We start from the raw sequence: 22,006 nt of genomic DNA, 5'->3' as shown, positions 1-22,006 counted from the left end.
GTTTGCCAATAGGACTAGATCTCTGTTCATTTTCAATCATCTCGTTGTCCATACTACTATGCTAACGCCACCGCCACCAAGCTGCAATGATTTGCCGCGAATGAATACCGCCGAATCTCTCGATTCATCTTGTAGTGGTGCGTCAAATGCGACGTAGATTCCCATCCAATTAGACTGAATTTGGTAATGATGACGTGAAAAATAACGGTAACTCCATTGAAATGATTCAAAACTAAAGTAACGAGCCAAATTTTTAAAATGTAAGGAGTAGAAAGTACAGATATTTGTGTAAAAATGTAAGGAGTAGAAGTAAAAAGTCGCCATAAAAATAAGTAGTAAAGTAAAGTAAAAATACCAGAAAAATCTACTTGAGTACAGTAACGAAGTATTTGTACTTAGTTACTTCCCATCTCTGGTTTTAAAACATGTAAGGAATAGAAAGTACAGATACCTGTGTGAAAATGTAATGAGTAGAAGTCAGAAGTTGGAAGAAAAATAAGTAATGGAGTAAAGTATAGATACCTAAAAATTGTGCTTAAGTACAGTAACAAAGTATTTGTACTTCGTTACTTGACACCTCTGCTTGGGATGGCCACATCGATCACCACGCCCTTCCTCTGCTGCTTATCTATGATCACAATATCCGGTTGGTTGGCGACAATCATTTTGTCTCTTTATATTTGGAAGTTCCAAATATAGTTCCATTAGCTTTGTCACTCCATATTAAGCTGAAAAATTAGGAAGATCTCAAGGGCCCTTGACTTAGGAGGGGCCCCAAAAGAAGAAGAAAAGATATGTCCCACTAGATACACTGCTCAAAAAAATTAAAGGAACACTTTGAAAACATATCAGATCTCAATGGGGCAAAAAATCATGCTGTTTGTTTATACTGATATACATTGTGGGATGTGTTAGGAACAAAAGGATGCCTCATCATTTGATGGAAATGAAATTTATCAACCTACAGAGGGATGAATACAAAGACACTTGAGAAATTACAGTGAAAAAATGATGCAGCAGGCTAGTCCATTTTGCTGAAATTTCATTGCAGCAACTCAAGATGGTATTCAGTAATTTTTGCATGGCCCCCACGTGCGTGTATGCATTCCTGAGAACGTTGGGGCATGCTCCTAATGAGACGACGGATGGCGTCCTGGGGTATCTCCTCCTAGATCTGGACCGGGGCATCACTGAGCTCTTGGACAGTCTGAGGTGCAACCTGGCGGCGTCGGATGGATGGAAACATAATGTACCAGAGGTGTTCTATTGGATTTAGGTCAGGCAAGCGTGGGGGGCCAATTAATGGTATCAATTCCTTCATCCTCCAGGAACTGGCAACATACTCTCACCACATCAGGCTGGGCATTGTCGTGCACCAGGAGGAACCCAGGACCCACTGCACCAGCATAGGGTCTGACAATGGCTGCAAAGATTTCATCCCGATACCTAATGGCAGTCAGGGTACTTGTCTAGCCTGTATAGGTCTGTGCGTCCCTCCATGGATATGCCTCCCCAGACCATCACTGACCCACCACCAAACCAGTCATGCTGAACGATGTTACAGGCAGCATAACGTTCTCTGCGGCTTCTCCGGACCCTTTCACGTCTGTCACATGTGCTCAGGGTGAACCTGCTCTCATCTGTGAAAACCACAGGGCGCCAGTGGCGGACTTGCCAATTCCGGTGTTCTGTGACAAATGCCGATTGAGCTCCACGGTGGCGGGCAGTGAGCACAGGGCCCACTAGAGGACATCAGGCCCTCAGGCAACCCTCATGAAGTCTGTTTCTGATTGTTTGGTCAGAGACATTCACACCAGCGGCCTGCTGGAGGTCATTCTGTAGGGCTCTGGCAGTGCTCCTCCTGCTCCTCCTTGCACAAAGGAGCAGATACCGGTCCTGCTGATGGGTTGTAGACCTTCTACAACCCTGTCCAGCTCTCCCGGAGTAACTGCCTGTCTCCTGGAATCTCCTCCATGCTCTTGAGATTGTGCTGGGAGACACAGCAAACCTTCTGCCAATGGCACTATTGATGTTCCATCCTGGAGAAGCTGGACTGCCTGTGCAACCTCTGTAGGGTCCAGGTAGCGCCTCATGCTAACAGTAGTGACAGTGACCCTAGCCAAATGCAAAACTGGTGAAAAAGAGTAAGAAAAGATGAGGAGGGGAAAAAATGTCAGTGGCCTCCAGAGGTCTCAAGTAACAAAGTACAAATACTTCGTTACTGTACTTAAGTACACTTTTTAGGTATCTATACTTATTTTTCCTCCTGCTTCTACTTATTACATTTTCACACAGGTATCTGTACTTTCGATTCCTTACATTTTTAAAACAACTGTTACTCGTTACTCTTGGCTTCGGTTTAATGCAGAGGTCACGGATTAGCAGACCGTGGTCCGGTGTTATGCCAAAGAGTGCATCCCTGCCGAGATATGCATCCCCAGTCGCGGCATATCAACGAGGAATACGGATTAAAATATGACCAATGGAGCTACTTGTTGTTATATTAGTGACATAAAAAAGTTTATATATTCCTCTCGTGGGAAAAAAAAAATTGGTTATTTGGCAGATTCATTTACCAAAGCACGTAGTTATCAACAACATTAAACAAAAAAATGTATCCGAGGTAAGGCTGATTTATTTGTTGTAGTCTCTTGTTATTCACACATAATAATAAGCAGTGATGCTGATGTGAGTTTGGAAACTGCAAAGCTTTGTCTTAAGCGGTAAATCAAATGCGCATCTACACAGCACAGAGTTCACAGACCAGTGTGATGCATTCTCGAGCGTCAGATAGCTATGGTGCATTCAGGAGCATGGGTCATTTCACACTGACAAGGAATGAGACCAAAACGGACCAGAACTTAACTTATACAATAATGTATTTATTCAGAGAAAGTGTGGGCTTTCTTGCAATATTGAATGCTCTATAATTATATTTCTGTTTTGTTTTTGTTTTTTTTGTTTAAGCACATCTGCTAGCTTTTTATTCTAAAAAATCTATAATATTACAGCAGCAAATTATCAAAGTTTTTTAAAAGCCAGTTTAAAAGCTCCAAATGAGGCTTCAGATCAGACAGCGACAATTACCCTGTCATTGTTTTACAGGAAGAATTTACATTTGCTGACCTTTTTCCTTTGGATATACAGGAATACAGTCATACAGGTGTCGACTCCTCTGAGATGGCATGGGATGCAATATTTGGCAATTTCTATTATTTTATTTATTTTTATTTAAATATTCAAAGTATAACATCAATGCATAAATACCTCAATTTATTTCAGTGGTAAATTCTGTTTAAAGTAACAGATGATTAAAAATGTCTCCGGACCTTTACTGCTTGATGATTTTCTTTTTTTGGACCCACTCATTTTTAATTGCTTACCCATGGTTTCATGTTTATAAATATTTATTTCACGTCATGTGCTCCATCCAATGCAGATCATTGGCGCCATCCACATCTAGTGGAAACTACTGGAAGTGGATGAGTCATATAATGCAAACACTCATTGGTTAGCTAAAGGAAATAATCAGAAGCAAGCAGGTGTTCTTCAAACTTCAAACACAAATTGTCTATACTGTACCATGCTACAATGTCGGATTCAGAAAAAAAAATGTTGAAATGTCTGAAAGGTCGGACACAGGCGAGAGCGTATCGGGAGATGGAGACCAACTAGTCCTCCCTCATCCTTGCCCCTATCTCAAATAATTTTTTGAAATGGTTGAAAAATTGAGCTTTCAATTCATATAGTGGCATCTGGCAGGTTTATTTAAAGGTAACTTTATACCTTTATACTTTAAGTAGTTTTTGGAGGACATACTTTTTCACTTTTACTTGAGTAAAGAGGTCAAGTTGATACTTCAACTTTTACCAGAGTGTTTTTAAACTGCAGTATCTATACTTCTACTTAAGTAACAAATGTGTGTATTTTTGACACTACTGCATTAGCACTAACATCTTTCGAATTCTGCTGGAGCTTTTGCGCTAGCGTCCGGAGTTACCGTAGCATATCCGTCGCCATTAGCATATCCATCTCCGTTAGCATATCCGTCTCCGTTAGCATATCCGTCTCCGTTAGCATGCCCCATAGTCCTTTCGCTTTTAGCAAATGCTCCATCTGAAACTTCCACGTTGCCCAGTTCTCTGGTCCGCTCAGCTTGTCGATAAACATCTTATCATCCATTGTGACACTAACAATTCCATTTATCTAACTCAAAAACTGCACTTACAGAGCTTTTTAGCGACGCTCTGGGCCCATAACCTAAAGAGAACAAGAGTGTCAACATGCGTTTGCTATATTTATTTATTTTTTCAGACAATACAACTGCAGTACTCAGAAGACACAGCAGATGGCAGCATAACAGCTTCTCCATTAATAACCATTTAACAAATTACTCCTTCATATTTCAACAAGTGCTGCACACATTTATCCTTAATTCTTACTTGTCTGCCAGCTTCTGCTAAAAAATGAATCCCAACAGCATCAACCGCCCACCTACTGGAACAACCTAGGCCCCAAGTATGAGCAGGGCCTCTCCTCCTCTATTGCTCCCCGTCGATGAGAGGTGCCTGTGTCTGCTGGTGTGCTAATGGTCCTCTGGGCTGCCAGAGGACCATATAGAAGTTGTTGTTTTTTTTTTACTATGGAGTACAATTTGGTTTATGATGCCATTGCTTGAGAGTTTACCAATCCATTTACTTAACAGGCATTTGTTGATGGTGGAGAGAAGCACTCCATGTACTTTTAGAAGAACCATTGTCAAGCCACTGTAATGACTGATTGGGAGCATACAAAAATGCATGTTAAAACTAAAAACATTGCTGTATTTTATTGCAATTTAATGTGATAAGCCAAAGCAAAAAAAAAAAAATAATAATTTTAAAGGGGAAGAAAAATTATCCCTTCTAAAATAAAAAGCCTGCACTGGTCCAATGAAACCAACATGGACCTTTTGGCCTACTGTACATCCAAAACAGTATGTTTACAGGAAACTAGATGGGATTAAATTCTCCTCCTTCTCACATATAAAGCCTTAAATGGCCAAGCTCCATCTAATATCAGTGATCTGATTGTTCCTTATGTCCCTAACAGAACACTTCGCTCTCAATCTGCAGGTTAACTAGTGGTTCCTAGAATTTCTAAAGTAGAAGGGGGGCGGATCTTTTAGTTATCAGGCTCCTCTCCTGTTAAACCAACTACCAGTTTTAGTCTGTGAGGCAGACACCCTGTCTACTTTTAAGGCTAGGCTTAAAACTTTCCATTTTGATAAAGCTTATAGTTAGAGTGGCACAGATTATCCTGAGCATCTCTATAGTTATGCTGCTATAGGCTTAGACTTCTGGAGGACATAGGGACCAATTTTTCATCACTCTGCTTCATTCTATATCTATTCTTTCACTCTGCAGAATCTGGTAGTTCAATCTGTAACGTTATGCTCTCTCTGCTTTTTCTCATAGTAGCTTTGCCTCTTCTGTTCCTGTTTGGCTGTGACTGCATCCTGGAGAGAAATATCAGCTGTGCTGCTGCCATCAACACCTTTGTTTATAGATGTTGGCCTGTTTTCCAGTGTAGTCCTGTTTCTCTGACTGGGTGGATGTGCTCTCTTCATCCTCTGACATGGGAGCTGGCTCAGAGCTCGTCTGCCTGGCTGTGTGTTTCCTGCTGGAGGTTTCTTTCTGTTTAAAGAGAGTTTTGCCTCTCCACTGTCGCTACAAGCATGCTTAGTGTCCGGGATTGCATTCGAGTCAATGAGTCGATGCAATCAACTGGTTTTCTTTAGATAGAAAAATTTGAATAAATGTGACTGTATGATCTGGTTGAACTGTAAAGTGCCTTGAGATGACATGTGTTGTGAATTGGTGCTATAGAAATGAATTGAATTGATTTTATTTTATTGGAAATGCAACTGAATATTACTTTTTTGTGGAATGCTACAGAAGAAAAATAAGCCCATTCTGCCAGGATAAAATGTGTTTTTGCAAAACCAGCGCCTGAGCGCCCCCTATGGGCCAGCTGCCACTGCCTCCATCTAATCTTTGTATCCTAACTTTTATTTTTGGTGGTCATATTAGTTAAGTTAAGGGCTCACCACCATATGCTAACGCTCCTTTGCTACAGGGATAGAGGGCAGGTTGGCATGTTCATCCGCACATTAAATTTAGTCGCAGTGGATGAAGGTTAGGACTAAAGAGGAAATGTTTTACTGGTGTTGGAGATAAGCAGTGGGGGTTATTTTGCTCCAAAGATCTGAATGGGTGTGTTTATTTAATTCAGTTTATTGAGCAATATTTCAAACTGCGGTAGGAAACCTTAGAAAGCTGCCAGTGAGCTTTAAAACTCGCTCCTTTGCCTTATTAAATTCAAGCTTTAATTGAACTCCCGTTTTGGGGAGGATGAAACTATTTTATTGCAGAAAAACGTGCTTTGTTTGGCTAATTAGCTGCTGCAATTAGCAAGCTTCTCTAAATCTTCTCATGCACGCGCATGCGCAGGCTCATCGGTTGCCGTGGAAACGGAGCACCTACGAAGCTGCTGCCGATTTTTAACAGTTACTTTCTAGCCTCGACCTTGAAGCTAAACTCACTGCAGTCTGTGGTTTCCTAACCTGCTAAAGATGAGCAACGCACCAGAGAACTACAACTCCTCGGGAGATCATCTGGAAGGTTGGTTTCACTCTTTTACTATGTTAATTACAAAAATGTTACGTGAAAAATGATTAATTTGATGTTTTTTTCATGAAGTTGTGACAGCTAGCTAGCATGTAGCATCTCTGATGTCTCTGATGTTTTTAGTTGATTAAATTTGTCAGGAATGTTAACAGTGATTTAATGATTTGAAAATAACTTTTATTTCTGTTTGAGTTAAACACCTTAGACGAATTAGATGTAAAATGTTAGAAAACTAGATGGTGCTAGCTCTATGATTTTTAAAAAATGCATTTTGCTCTATAAGTATATGTTGGGGAAATTACATTCAATAACTATTTAAATATATTTGAAGGACATTTAACATAATATATTATCAAGCCAAACTGTTTATTTTTTCTATTTAATAAAAAAAGTTAACATTTTTAATAATTTGGAGGTTGGCTGAATTTCAACCTGATAACAACTGGAAAAAAAGAAGAAATTTAGATTCTCAAGTTGTTTAGTTTAGTAAATGTGTTTAAGAAATTATCCATTTTTATTTAGTGTTTTAATAAAACGTTTTTAAGGGTTATTATGTATTAAATCGAGTTTTTATTGGTTGGAAATGGGAGAAATGATAACAGAGATAAAATGATATAAAAAGTACATTTTGGTTTTAGAGGATAATTTTTAATTAAGTTAATGTGGAAATGGTTGAAAAATACAAAATTAATTGTTTTAGGATAAAATAAATTTTGTTAAATACATTAAAACTTTAAAGGGGAGGGTTTTTTAAAAAATGCTCTGAAAAACATGGTCTCCATGGATACATGCATTTAACACTTTTAGTCTTTTTTTTAAGGTGGCATATAATTTTAAATTTAATGGAAGGTCAAATGTGTTAATAATGTTTGATTGATTTTAAAAGTTTCTGGTTTCAAAGGATTATTTTTGGTTAGTTTGGTTTCCAATCCTTTAAAAACAAGGTGGCATCTGGCCCCTTCTGTCTGAGAAGGCCTTGAAGAACAAGTATGGTCTCCATGGATGCAACAATAAACAACTATAAGGTTTAAAATTATTGTGAAATAAAGATGAGATCCTTTATATTTTTAGGCTGCGTTTATTATAAGTGCTGCCATTGCTAACCATGTGAGGAAAGAATAAAGATAAATGTTTAATCAAGAGTTTAGAAAGGAGGATGATATGTTTATTTTACAGGTAGAATTAAAACATCAAAAATAAAACCATATATTATATAAACGTGTTTCTGAGGACTCATTTTCTAGGTCTTCAAAACATTCAACACTGGATGGTTTCACGTAAATCATTGAAAGTTCTGAATAGGATCTTTCTTAGATTTTTAGAAAAAGAACAAAATTATTCTAAATAGTTTGCTAATGTCCATTTCTGCTCTGGGCTTTCTATGTGCTGATTAAGGTCTTTATTTCTACTCTAGGATGCACTGAGAAAGGGGTCCGAAAAGCTGAGGTTTTTAAGCCTTTATTTCTGTTAATTAGGATAATTTTCTGCTTATAGTAATCAAACCTTAAAGATTAATAATTATATTACCTAATCAAGGTGATTTTTTTTTTTTTTTTGATAAAGAAATATATTTAATAGATCAAACCTTTTTCTAATTCCTTAGTATGGGTTTAATAAAGGTTTACTGAAAGCTTAAAATGTCCTTTAATCAGAACAAATCCAAATGAATTGTCTGGGTCAGTAGCTCCAAAATGCGGAGGCGTGCCCCCTAGGGTGAGTTCAGTGTAATTGCAGGGAGCGTGATAGAAATAAGCAAAATAAATTGACCATTTGGAGCGTATTTTTATAGTGATAACATCCTGAAAAAAAAAACGAAACCCCATTAACCAGTAAAATAAAGATTGGAATTTAAAATGAAATTACAATTTATTGGTAGTCTTGTGATTTAAAGGATACTGTAGCTTTCTGTTCTAAACCTGTCAGCAAAACAGCACGTGAGGACCAGCAAAATGTCCTCCTTTTACAACAATCGCTCATTAGTGTGACGGTGAAATCAGAAAAAAGGTCCTCACACTGATGCCCAGGACCATATACACACATATATACGTACATATAAATACTGTGTGTTTGTTTTTGTATGTATGTGTTCTTTTAGAACGATTTAAATGTTGCTTTTAACACTAACCAATCCTCTAGCATTGTTTACATGTATTTTTAATTAGTTTTAGCTCACAGATTGATGTTGTTTTGATTAAATCTCCTTAAACCTGACTAACTCACACAGGCAAATCCTGCAAACTAAAATAAAGCATTGAGTTTTTTTGATTTGATGTTCCTTAATTAATGCTCCTGGTCTAATGATTTTTTTCCTCACTGCTCCAGACGCCCCGCTTCCATCGGATCCTGCCCTCAGGTTCTGGATGTTCATGCCGAATCAGGTTTATTTCCCTTATTATATGAATGTAGGACTGTCCTCAGGTGATTTTACTGTTGATGATGAGGATGATGAGGTAGAGGTAGATGTGGTAAATGTCGAGGAAGAGCTAGACGATTCTGATGATGAGGAGGATGATGATGAGGAAGAGATAGATGTGGTAAATGACGAGGAAGAGCTAGACGATTCTGAAGATGAGGAGGATGATGATGAGTTAGAGATAGATGTGGTAAATGACGAGGAAGAGCTAGACGATTCTGATGATGAGGAGGATGATGATGAGGAAGAGGTCGTAGATGTGGTGGTAAGTGAGGAGAAAGACATAGAGGATGAGGATGTTGAGTCTTCTTCTAGTGAGTCTCTTGAGGTGTCTAGTGACTTCTCTGGGTATGATACCGTGAGCTCTGAGGAAGAAGACAGTGAAGAAGACCCCCTTCCACCACAACTTCGGTTCACCGAGACGGTTTCCCCGGAGGAAGAAGAGGACTTCCGAATTGGACGGCCCAGCATTTTATCCGGGAGGAGGAGGAGAAGAGAGGAAGATTATGAAGAGGGGCCCCTTGCCAAGATTTTTCGTCGGGATCTGTGAGAAGAGGAATTTCATCAAGAATCTTCCTTTAACTCCTTCAACAGCTTCTCACAATGAAGAGAAGCTGAGGCTTAAGCAGAAGAACCAAACATTTTACCATCTTTCTTTGGATCATCTTGCAGAGGAGTTAGATGTATTTTCTTGATTTGATGATGATTGGAGGTGGAAACAGCTATATCTAGATATAATTAATTGATTGTGTTTATATCTGGCAGGTCTAGGGATGCCTTAGGTAGCGTCTTGCACCGTGGCTTTTCTTTACCCCGCTGCTAGATTTTGTTTTATAGATGCTAAGGAGTCTGGCAGGTCTAGGGATGCCTTAGGTAGCGTCTTGCGCCGTGGCTTTTCTTTACCCCGCTGCTAGATTTTGTTTTATAGATGCTAAGGAGTCTGGCAGGTCTAGGGATGCCTTAGGTAGCATCTTGCACCGTGGCTTTTCTTTACCCCGCTGCTGGATTTTGTTTTATAGATGCTAAGGAGTCTGGCAGGTCTAGGGATGCCTTAGGTAGCGTCTTGCACCGTGGCTTTTCTTTACCCCGCTGCTGGATTTTGTTTTATAGATGCTAAGGAGTCTGGCAGGTCTAGGGATGCCTTAGGTAGCGTCTTGCACCGTGGCTTTTCTTTACCCCGCTGCTGGATTTTGTTTTATAGATGCTAAGGAGTCTGGCAGGTCTAGGGATGCCTTAGGTAGCGTCTTGCGCCGTGGCTTTTCTTTACCCCGCTGCTAGATTTTTAAAAAAGTTTTAAATGTTAAAAATTTACGGTGTGAAACACGAGAGCTGGTTAAGGCAGAAATAATCTAACATGCTCTAAGTCTAATGAGAGAGCGTGACAATCTCCTAGCTAACAGAAGCCAAACCAAACAATCTAAGGATTGATTTAAAAATGAGGTTTGAACAGAAGAAACACAGAATGGAGGCAAATCAACAAAAACTAAATAAAAACACAGAAAATAAAATCCTGGAGGCAAACCAAACCAAACCAAGGCAACAGCTGGACATCGCTGCTGGGGATGCATCGAAACCTTTAAGGAGTGAGACCTCGCTGCTGAGGACTAAACCCCGGAGGTCTAACTAAGATCCTAAAGGTCTAAAAGTGGAGATGAGGAAAACATAAAGTCTAGAGGCAGAGGGACAAGGCTGTGGTGGAGACTGATTAGAAGGTCTTTAGAGCAGAGCTCTCTAACTCCAGTCCTCTACAGCAGTGTTTCTGCAGCCTTCAGGTGCATCTCTCCTCCAAAACACCAGGATCAAACAACTCTACAGCTGAATCACTGATGAGAAAATTCAGACGTTTGATTCAGGTCTGATGGAGAAGAGATGTGACTAAAAGTTGCAGCATAGCAGCTCTGGAGAAGTGGAGTTGGAAAGCCCTGATCTATAGCAGGACAATGCTGCTGGAGACCAACTGGATCTAGAATAGAACAGTGGCAAAGATTGCAGTGGTCACCAGTTGCACTGGTCTCTGGCATGATGGTGAGAAGGTAAAGATGATGCTTGGAGGGACTAATTGATTTCAGAGCAGTTGGAAGCAGAGGACAGGACTGATTTAGGGATGTGGATTGTGAATGGCGCCGACTGTTAGAACCCGCTTTCAGCTGTGAGTCGATCTAGTTCTAGATGTTCCTCAGTTAGTTTTCAGGCCTAGTTTAAGGGAAAGAACCTGTGCAGAAATACTCTCCATGTGATCTAGGCCAGTTCTGACCGCAGTGGATCTCTTCTGTATTTTTGGAATCCCATGTCGGACCGAGCCGCTACAAGCTTTGGGCCGTCAGAAGATGCTGATGAGATCTACGGCGACCAAACCAGAGGAGCAGTAAACAGTGAGAGCATGTTCAGTAAGGAGCAACAATGATCCATCATTTAAATATAAAGTCAACATTTCAGGAGGCCTCTCTTAGTTTTTCATGTATTTTCAGGAACTGTGGACGTCCAAAATCAGAACTGCTGTGAGGAACCGGGACATCCAGGATGCTGAGGAGCCTCCCAGTCCCCACCTGAGGACGGCACAGAGGAAAACACGTGCAGTAAGCCTTTATTAACACGACAAACAGACAACTCAAGCTTCCCAGGCAGAACACAGAGAGACCAAGATGACTATTTGAACAACATCCTGCTTCAGATTTAAACTTGGTGGAAATTCTGTAGATTAATTTAGCTTCTTTTTACGGGGAAAGCGGGTTCAATATGGAAGCAGCGTTCTAGCAGTCGGATCTCCGTGGAACAGAGCCATCCACACATGTTTGAAGGTATGTTGGTTGTTTGACTAGAGAGGAATCCCATGCAGACAGTTTCAGACTCTGAGGACGCTTTGCTTTCATTGATGAAGGAGCTGAAGCAGAGGATGGAGAACACAGACCACCAAGGAGGAGAAACATGGCTCCTCTGCTCGTCTCTCCAACATTCTGGAGTCCTGGAATGAAAAACGTCGACGGCCTCGCAGCTAAACCATCAGTCTGCTCCAGAAAGAAGGTAAAGAACCTTTATTGCTTCCAGATGTTCATCAGTATTGGTGATGACAATAAAAACAGATCCAGAACAAATAGATTCAAAACCCAAAACCATCCCATCAAGGTGGTCTAACCTTTAATCCTCATCTTTCCATCATGAATGGATGTTCACCTAAATTTATATCTCTATAACCAAAACTTAACCAGAAGCAGAAGTTCTGACTTTTCCATTAGACCACAGATAAACAGTTCAGAAGCAGCTTCTAATCCAATATGGGAGAATTTCCCCCTGGTTGATCTCTGAAGGGTTTTTAGAACTTATTAAAGCAGAGAAACGACCCTGATGAAACCGACTGTAGACTCCAACAAATGCAGCATTTTCAGGCATTTTCTCCAAGCATCCATTGTCTACAGTTATCACTGCTGTTAGCTTTAGCTTCTCCCTGTGTGTTTTCCTCTTCTCTTGGTTAAATTGACACCTCTCTCAGTGTTTCTGTGTTTAAATGTCACAGACTAGTGTGATCTCTCACTAACTCCTGTTCTTCTCTTCCAGCAGATTTCTTCCGTCATCTCCTCGTTGGACCGGCACCTCTTGGACGTCTGCTGTCCTGTTAAAGACCCGCTCTGCCGCAGTAGATGGGCGCTGACATGGAGCCGGGTTCTGCTGGAGGATCCTTCCTGCTTCAAGCTAGTTTTCCTCTCTACTATCAGCACTTCATTCCTCAGAAGGATGCTACAAGATTAATGACTGGATGCGGTTGGCTGAGCTTCCTTGGATTTAAGACATTTCTCTAAATGCCAAAATAGACTTAAATTATCTTCACCATATTGTAAAAAGGATCGTATTGGATGTTTATGATTGATTTCATTCTGTGTTTGTTTTGAATTCTGTTAAATTTTTCTGTTTTAAAGCTCTTGTGTAAATTGCCTTGAGATGGCCTGTTTTTATTTCACTAGACTAAATTATATTAAATCCTGCCTACTGGGTCTGGTTCTACTAAGAGATCCTTTATTTTATTCTATATTCACCTGTTATTTTCTACTATAATAAATCTGTGATTCAAGTCATGTGAACAGGATCTGTTGGTCTTTTTAGTAAATGTTGAAATAAGTGGTTTTAAATTGGTTCTTTATAAATAAGCCAAACTGAAGTCAACAGGAGCAGAGTTCTAATATGTGAGGTAGTTTGGTCAAGGATCAGCAAGGTAAACAAAACAAACAGCATCAGCCTCCGGTTCCAGATTCCTCTGAGGATTTTTATTCAGCACTTTTCACTCTGACAACCATCTCCCTGAGCTTCCAAGATCTCAGTGCCTGTATAACCAATTGGCAACACACCTGCTGTTGAGTGGACCAAGCCACAATTAAACAGGTAGAAAACAAACAAAGTCTAAACAGAGAAACAAGAATAAAATGATTAATCTAATTTACAAACTCATCTACATAATGAAACAGTCTGCAAAATAAACAATGTGATAGAAGATAACTCAAAAATGTACTTAAAAAAAAACAAAGCATTACTACAAAGAAACCCCGATTCTGTAAAAAATCAATATTCCAACAAAGTAGTTTCATAAATATAGTTTCAATTGTAATCTGGTTTTCTGTTGGAATGGTGGTTCTTCTACTCCTCTGCAGAAACAGAAATAGGTCTCTGGTGTCTTTTTAGACTGCCAAATGCTTTTTAAAATCAGGTTTTTAAAAAAATGCTGAATGTTGGAACTATAAATCATTACCAGTCTGAAGTTTACATTTTATAACTGCTGCACCTTAAAATGGAAGTGTCTGGAGATTGGACATTTTAGTGTTGGGCTTTCCATTGCAAAATGCATTTTATATACACTATATTGCCAAAAGTATTTGCTCACCCATCCAAATTATTGGAATCAGGTGTTCCAATCACTTCCATGGCCACAGGTGTATAAATTCAAGCACCTAGGCATGCAGACTGTTTTTACAAACATTTGTGAAAGAATGGGTCGCTCTCAGGAGCTCAGTGAATTCCAGCGTGGAACTGTGATAGGATGCCACCTGTGCAACAAATCCAGTCGTGAAATTTCCTCGCTCCTAAATATTCCACAGTCAACTGTCAGCTGTATTATAAGAAAATGGAAGTGTTTGGGAACGACAGCAACTCAGCCACGAAGTGGTAGGCCACGTAAACTGACGGAGCGGGGTCAGCGGATGCTGACGCGCATAGTGCGAAGAGGTCGCCAACTTTCTGCAGAGTCAATCACTACAGACCTCCAAACTTCATGTGGCCTTCAGATTAGCTCAAGAACAGTGCGCAGAGAGCTTCATGGAATGGGTTTCCATGGTCGAGCAGCTGCATCCAAGCCATACATCACCAAGTGCAATGCAAAGCGTCGGATGCGGTGGTGTAAAGCACGCCGCCACTGGACTCTAGAGCAGTGGAGACGCGTTCTCTGGAGTGACGAATCGCGCTTCTCCATCTGGCAATCTGATGGACGGGTCTGGGTTTGGCGGTTGCCAGGAGAACGGTACTTGTCTGACTGCATTGTGCCAAGTGTAAAGTTTGGTGGAGGGGGGATTATGGTGTGGGGTTGTTTTTCAGGAGCTGGGCTTGGCCCCTTAGTTCCAGTGAAAGGAACTCTGAATGCTTCAGCATACCAAGACATTTTGGACAATTCCATGCTCCCAACTTTGTGGGAACAGTTTGGAGCTGGCCCCTTCCTCTTCCAACATGACTGTGCACCAGTGCACAAAGCAAGGTCCATAAAGACATGGATGACAGAGTCTGGTGTGGATGAACTTGACTGGCCTGCACAGAGTCCTGACCTCAACCCGATAGAACACCTTTGGGATGAATTAGAGCGGAGACTGAGAGCCAGGCCTTCTCGTCCAACATCAGTGTGCGACCTCACAAATGCGCTTCTGGAAGAATGGTCAAAAATTCCCATAAACACACTCCTAAACCTTGTGGACAGCCTTCCCAGAAGAGTTGAAGCTGTTCTAGCTGCAAAGGGTGGACCGACGTCATATTGAACCCTATGGATTAGGAACGGGATGTCACTTAAGCTCATATGTGAGTCAAGGCAGGTGAGCAAATACTTTTGGCAATATAGTGTAGATTGAAAAAACAAGAATTCACAAATATGTGAAAGGACCTTTAAAGTCATTTTCAATAATAAAATGCAAAAGTGAAAAATGATGGATATACCATTTTGTAAATAAACTCTTCAAATTATATATTACATAAGAAAAAAAGCATAGCAAATTTTGTCACTTACTGATACCAAAAGTAGTGCATAAGCTCCATAAGCTGTGGAGACACTGGTATTCCTGTCTTCTTAAAGTTCCTATTTATTCGATAATGGTACTTGTATTGTGTTTTTTATCATTAACTATTTTTATTTTATGTATGTATTTATTGGACAATGAGTCCAGAATAAAGTCTATCTATCTATCTATCTATCTGTCTGTCTGTCTGTCTGTCTGTCTGTCTGTCTGTCTGTCTGTCTGTCTGTCTGTCTGTCTGTGTACAATTTTGGGATATAAACTCATCTCACCCTGATTTAAATCAAAGAATGTTGCCTTTCTCTTGCTCCCTGAACTGTGGAGCAACTTCGCAGCATGTTTAATAACCCCAAAGAGAGGTAGGTAATGGGTTTATGTCTAGAAATGGCATATGATTTACTAGGAACCACGTTAAGTACAGCCAGTGCTATAAAACCAGCTACTTACCACCAGAGTTGCCTTCCATGCTGGTTGTAAATTTAGATTCTGTCCGGAAGCATCAAAAATACGGCATTCATTAAAATGTTTGCCATATGTGCGCAGGTGTTTCTGCATGTTGGATGTATTTCCTCCCATGGATGTTATTGCCACTTTGCAATGATTGCAAAGCACCTTGTTGCCATCTTTCTGTTCCTTAAAATGAACCCAAACTTTCTATCACTTTGACCGTACTTGCTTACTGAATGCCGTGCGCGTAACTTGCGTAAAAAAACGTGACGTAAGTCGCGCTGCCCAGCGCTAGGCTCTGGTGCTGCCTGGACTCGATAAGAGAATCGTTAAGCGAGCTGCCAAACGGTGACATGGAATTGGAACACACGGAACCGGTTCTGAACAGGAACAGGTTTTCAATTCCCATCCCTAGTGATCCTGAGTCTTTTAGACATGAAATAAGTACCAGTCTGTGAGTGAAAATCTATGATGATGGTAAAAGTCATGTTGTGCATCTCCAGCTGCTTGAATGTGCATACCTGATTAATAATGGTAAGAATTCTACAGTGGGATGCTAAACAAGACTTTCAGGTATGGTTAATATGATAAGGAATATAGTTCTAATGACATTATTTAAAATTAACGTGTATTTTCTTAACTCTTTGTTTTCTTTGCATGGTTTTCCCCCTCATCATCTAATACTAAATGTAGGTTAGTTTTGGTTCTGATAATATAAGTAGCAGTGATGGGAGTGTGATATCCTACGGTGGCTGTAGCAATCATCACACCAGGTTGTTTCTTTGGCTTCATGCCCTTTATTTCCTTATATTCACAGAACAACCGAACATGCCTCTAGACGTAGCGGGCGCTCTCTCTCTACTGCCTGTTTCCCCACAGTCCTGCCTAAACATAGGTAGCTGGCTCCCCCTAGAGGCGTTAACTAGAATTGTTTAAGATAGTCAGTATATCTACCACATCCCTCCCCTCTAGATTAAACTACTTAATTACTTTTAATAGCCCTTTATACAAGACATTTTTTACTTATTACCCTGGAGCCCTTAATTAACTCTTAACTAGCAGTTACTTATAACTTTTTCAACACATGTGTCATACAATTTTTTGTTCTTTTTTTTTTTTTACATCAAACACATAACTCTCTAACTTGGGATTCGGGTGGACTACCTCCTCCCAGTGAAGTTCCAGGACGCATTCTAGTCCTGTGGCTGGGGAACTCACTACTAACTATGTATATAGTCTTTTAAGTACTCTGGAGTTCTTCGGGTTCGCCGAGATCTTCGCAAAGCTGGTGAGTCAACTGCAGGTGAAGACTCAGGCTCCTCCACAGTTGCTTCTGCTGCAGTGCTGCGATCAGTAGAATCCTTAGAGATGGCTACCTAAGGTGCTACCTGAAGTGGTGGTTCCGCGACATCGTCTTCAAGCGAGGTGTCAGTTAACACTTCTGATGTCGACACCGGTGGGGTGGAGCTTCTGCCGCGTACTTGGTCGATGTGTCTTCTCACAACTTGTCCATTACCTAAGGTAACTTGGAATGACACAGGGCCTGTTTTCTCTGTTATTTCTCCCGGTACCCAGGCTGGTCCTGAGCCAAAGTTGCGGGTGTAGACCAAGTCTCCTTCTCCAAGTATTCTCACTCGAGCATGCATGTCATGATAACTTTTTTGTTTCTCTTGTTTATCATGTACTCTATTTCTAAAGTCTGGATGAATTAAGTCAAGAGTTGACCTCAACTTCCTACCACACAACAACTCAGCTGGTGATTTGCCAGTAGTAGATTGGGGTGTTATGCGATAGCTGAACAGAGCTCGGGACATTTTAGTTTCCATAGAGTCTCCTGCCATCTTCTTCATGAGTGACTTGAACGTCTGTACAGCCCTCTCAGCTAAGCCATTAGAAGAGGGATGGTAGGGCGCCGTCATGATGTGACGTATGCCGTTCTTTTCAGCAAACTCTTGGAATTGTTCACTCGTAAAACAGGTACCATTATCTGACACTATGATTTCTGGTATTCCATGTTGACTGAAACTCTTTCTAAGACATTCAATGGTAACTGTAGATGTAGAGCTACTCACAGAATATGCATCGATCCACTTTGAGTATGCATCCACTAGAATCAGGAACATTCTTCCCATCCATGGACCCGCATAATCAATGTGGATTCTCCTCCATGGTTTATCAGGAACTTCCAAAGGATGTAATGGGGCCACTGGAGGACTGTTCCGGTTTTCCTGGCATGTCGTACACGCCTTCACAAGCTTTTCCACCTCTGCATCGATGTTTGGCCACCACATGTAACTTCTGGCCAACCCTTTCATTCGGGTGATGCCTGGGTGTGCTTGGTGTAGTTGCTTCAGTAAAGCATTGCGTCCAGGTGGTGGAACCACAACGCGTCCTCCCCACAGGATACATCCTTCTTGGGTGCTGAGCTCATCCTGGCGTCGGGCGTATGGAATGAACTCGGGACTGTTCACCTTTGGCCAGCCTCTCAAGATGTATTCACGCACTCTTGCTAGCACAGGGTCTTTGTCTGTCCACTTCTTAATTTGCTGTGCGTTCACCAGTGGCACGCCAATGTCCTCAAACAACAGCACTCTCTCCTCCTCCTCAGGTGTGTTTTCACTTCCTCTATCCAAAGGTAGCCTACTTAGTGCATCAGCGTTCGTATGGTCCCTACCCACCTTGTAGATGATGGTGTATTCATACGCTGCTAATGTGACTGCCCATCTCTGAATCCTAGGAGATGTCATCTGGGGTATGGCTTTCATCTCACTAAAAAGTGAAATTAGTGGCTTGTGATCAGTCACTATTGTGAACTGCCTCCCAAACAGGTATTTATGGATTTTTTTTACTCCGAAAACTACAGCAAGGCCTTCCTTGTCCAACTGGGAGTAGTTCTTTTCAGCTGCACTAAGAGTTCTGGAGACAAACCCTATGGGTCTTTCTGAGCCATCCGCCATACGATGAGAGAGTACAGCTCCCACACCGTAGGGCGATGCGTCGAACGCTAAGATGAGAGGTTTGTTTGAGTCATAGTGTACTAACACACTACAGGACTGAAGTAGTACTTTGGACTCTTCAAATGCTTTCTGCTGCTTGGGCCCCCAGGACCATTTTTCTTCTTTCTTCAGCAGGGTATGTAGCGGTGCCAGCAGCGTGGAGAGCTTTGGGAGGAACCTATGGTAATAGTTCAACAAGCCCAGATAAGCTTTTAACTCCGTAACATTTTGTGGCTCAGGTGCCTCTGCAATGGCTTCCACTTTCTCTGTCAGAGGGCGTAAACCACTAGCATTGATCTTGTGGCCTAGGAACGTCACCTCTTTTCCCATGAACTCACACTTGCTTCTTTTCAACCTTAGGCCGCTTTTCTCCAATCTTGGAAGTACTTCTTCCACTGTTTTCAGGTGTTCTTGTTCATTTGGTCCTGTACAAAGTATGTCATCCAAATAAATGGCAACATTTGGAATCCCACCTAAGATGCCCTCCATAGTTCTCTGGAATATAGCAGGACTGGAAGCTACTCCAAATGGTAAGCATGTGTAGGTATACAAGCCTTTGTGTGTATTAATCATTACATACTTCCTGGACTCTTCATCTAATACGATCTGTTGGTATGCATGACTCATGTCTAATTTTGTGAAGTGCTGCCCCCAGTTTAGCTGTGCGAAAAGGTCCTCCACTTTGGGAATTGGATACTGATCCACCCGTGATGCTCTATTGACAGTGAGTTTGTAATCCCCACAGATTCTAATGGAGCCATCCGGTTTCCGCACTGGGACTATGGGCGCCGCCCACTCAGCAACCTGCACTGGCTCGATTATTTTGTCTTCCAGGAGCCTCTGTAGCTCGCTTTCAACCATTGGTTTGACTGCATAAGGTACCGGTCTGGGTTTGAAGAATCGTGGTTGGGCCTCCTTTTCCACATTAATCTTCGCTGTGACCCCTTTTAGCTGTCCTAACCCTTCTTTGAACACCTCTGCATGTCTTTCGAGGATCCCCTCGAGCTGCAACTTGGGCTGGAATTCTACCTTATTCACCAACTGATCCAACATGGCTAACTCTTTTATCCAGTTTCGCCCTAGTAGATTTGGTCCTTCACCCCCCACTACTACTACAGGCAAGGTCTTTTCTTTGTTTTCATGTTGCACTTTCACTTGTGTCATGCCCAGCACTCCTAACTTCTCTCCTGTGTATGTTTTTAGTTTTAGCGAGCAGGGCTTTAATTCTGCAGTGTCTGTTTTCTTCCACAGTTGTGTGTACTGCTGTTTGCTTAGTATGGTTACTCCACAGCCAGTGTCAATTTCAAACGTTACTTGCATTCCGTTTAGATTTATGGTGCGTGTGATGGGCGCGACCTTGGTCAGCTCTTCTGACATGCTGTAAATTGTGTGAAAACTTGTGTCCTCTGTATCACTTTCTCCCTCCCCTCTAAGTTGATTCGCTCTCTGTTCCTTTCCTGGGCCCCTGCTTTCTCCTTTGTGCCCTCTGAACGTTGCCTTCTGCACATGTAAATTGCCCGCCTTCGATCTACAAGCTTTCTTAATGTGGCCCCTCTTGCCACAATTATGACACAGTTCAGTGGCAAACTTGCATTCAGCGGCATTGTGCTGGCCTTTGCAGCGATAACAACTAGGGAATTTGCGTTGCCTTTTTTCAGCAGATACTTTGTGGACACTTACTTGAGTCTTTGGTACACGTGCATGCAGCGCAGAGTCCTCGACTAGCTTCCCCTGCATTTCTTTTACATCTTTCGAAGCTGATTCCATCGCCTGGCATAAATCCAAAGCCTTCTCAAAAGTTAATTTTGTTTCAGATAAAAGTCGCCTTTGCATTCGGTCATCATTTACTCCACACACCAATCTGTCCCGTAACATTTCTGACAGTGCATCTTTGTAGTCACAATGTAGGGCTAATTTCCTCAATTCAGCCACATACTCAGCTATTGACTCGCTGCTCTTCCGTATGCGTGAACTAAATTTAAATCTTTGCACAATTTCACTTGGTGTGGGGTTGAAGTGCTTTTTCAGCTCAGCAGTGAGCTGATCATACGTTTTTGCTTTTGGTAATTCAGGACTGACTAAATTCCTCAGCAAGCTATAAGTAGTTGCACCCACACTACTTAAAAGCACAGCTTTCCGTCTTTCTGGCTCCTTAATATCATTTGCTTCAAAGAAAAAGTCCAGCATTTCACTATACTCTTCCCAAGACTGAGTTGCATTATCAAAAGGGGTTACCGATCCGATCACAGCTGCCATCTTTACTTGCCGCGGTGGAGGTGCTGGTGGAGCCTGGTGCGGCAAGGAAACGTTGTTTTCCTCCTCAGCCTCGGCGCTGTTGAATTCACTGGAGCTCGCCTCTCCTTGACTCATCTGGGAAATTCCAATCCTTGAAATCCTCGTCGCCAATTGTGTGATATCCTACGGTGGCTGTAGCAATCATCACACCAGGTTGTTTCTTTGGCTTCGTGCCCTTTATTTCCTTATATTCACAGAACAACCGAACATGCCTCTAGACGTAGCGGGCGCTCTCTCTCTACTGCCTGTTTCCCCACAGTCCTGCCTAAACATAGGTAGCTGGCTCCCCCTAGAGGCGTTAACTAGAATTGTTTAAGATAGTCAGTATATCTACCACAGGAGTAACGGTGTTACTAACACCGTTACTTTTTTTAGTAACGAGGTAATCTAACTAATTACTTTGACTGCAACTATAACGCAGTTAGCGTTGCCGATACCCTGTTACTCAGGTCGCACAATTAACCTTGATTTCGTGGTAGGACTGTATAGTGAGATTAAGTCTGTCAGTTGGGTAGGTGGGTGTTTCCGATGGCGGGTGTTAACGTACCACTGCATGAAAAGTGAGATTTTCGTCCCCGTAAACCCCCGTAAACTCCCGCAGATCTGCCTGATTTTCGTCAGTTTCCGACAATTTGCAACCCGTGCTTGTCCGCGTTTGTCGTGCCACAAATTGTCGGAAACGGACTCTGACGTATGTGGAGAGCGATCAGCTGTACTAATGGCCCTAATTAGCATATGAATGCAGCAAACCCGCGCGGCTGGCCAGGTCTGGCTTGAATAACCTACTCAGTATTGGCTGAAACCACTATTCTCAAACAAATGAAATCGCTCGTGATTGGCAGCAAAACCACACGTGGCCACGCCAGGCTTTAATTTTCTTACTGAGTATTGGACGGAACCACTTCTTTTTAAACAAGTAAAGTCGCTCGT

At 41.6% G+C, this 22,006-nt stretch overlaps 1 protein-coding gene across 1 annotated transcript; it reads right to left on the bottom strand.

Annotated features, from left to right (window-relative positions):
• Positions 1 to 17,161: 17,161 nt before the first annotated feature.
• LOC119780160 (uncharacterized protein K02A2.6) lies at positions 17,162 to 20,192 on the bottom strand. The gene has a single exon (XM_038280068.1). The coding sequence runs from the start codon at positions 20,156 to 20,158 to the stop codon at positions 17,162 to 17,164; it is 2,997 nt and encodes a 998-aa protein (XP_038135996.1). The 5' UTR covers positions 20,159 to 20,192.
• Between the last annotated feature and the right edge of the window lie 1,814 nt (positions 20,193 to 22,006).

This window comes from Cyprinodon tularosa, unplaced genomic scaffold, assembly GCF_016077235.1.
Source record: "Cyprinodon tularosa strain WSP-4 unplaced genomic scaffold, ASM1607723v1 ctg156, whole genome shotgun sequence".
Taxonomy (NCBI): domain Eukaryota; kingdom Metazoa; phylum Chordata; class Actinopteri; order Cyprinodontiformes; family Cyprinodontidae; genus Cyprinodon; species Cyprinodon tularosa.
Note: the sequence above shows the minus strand (reverse complement) of the source record. Positions and strands in the feature narration are given on the sequence as shown.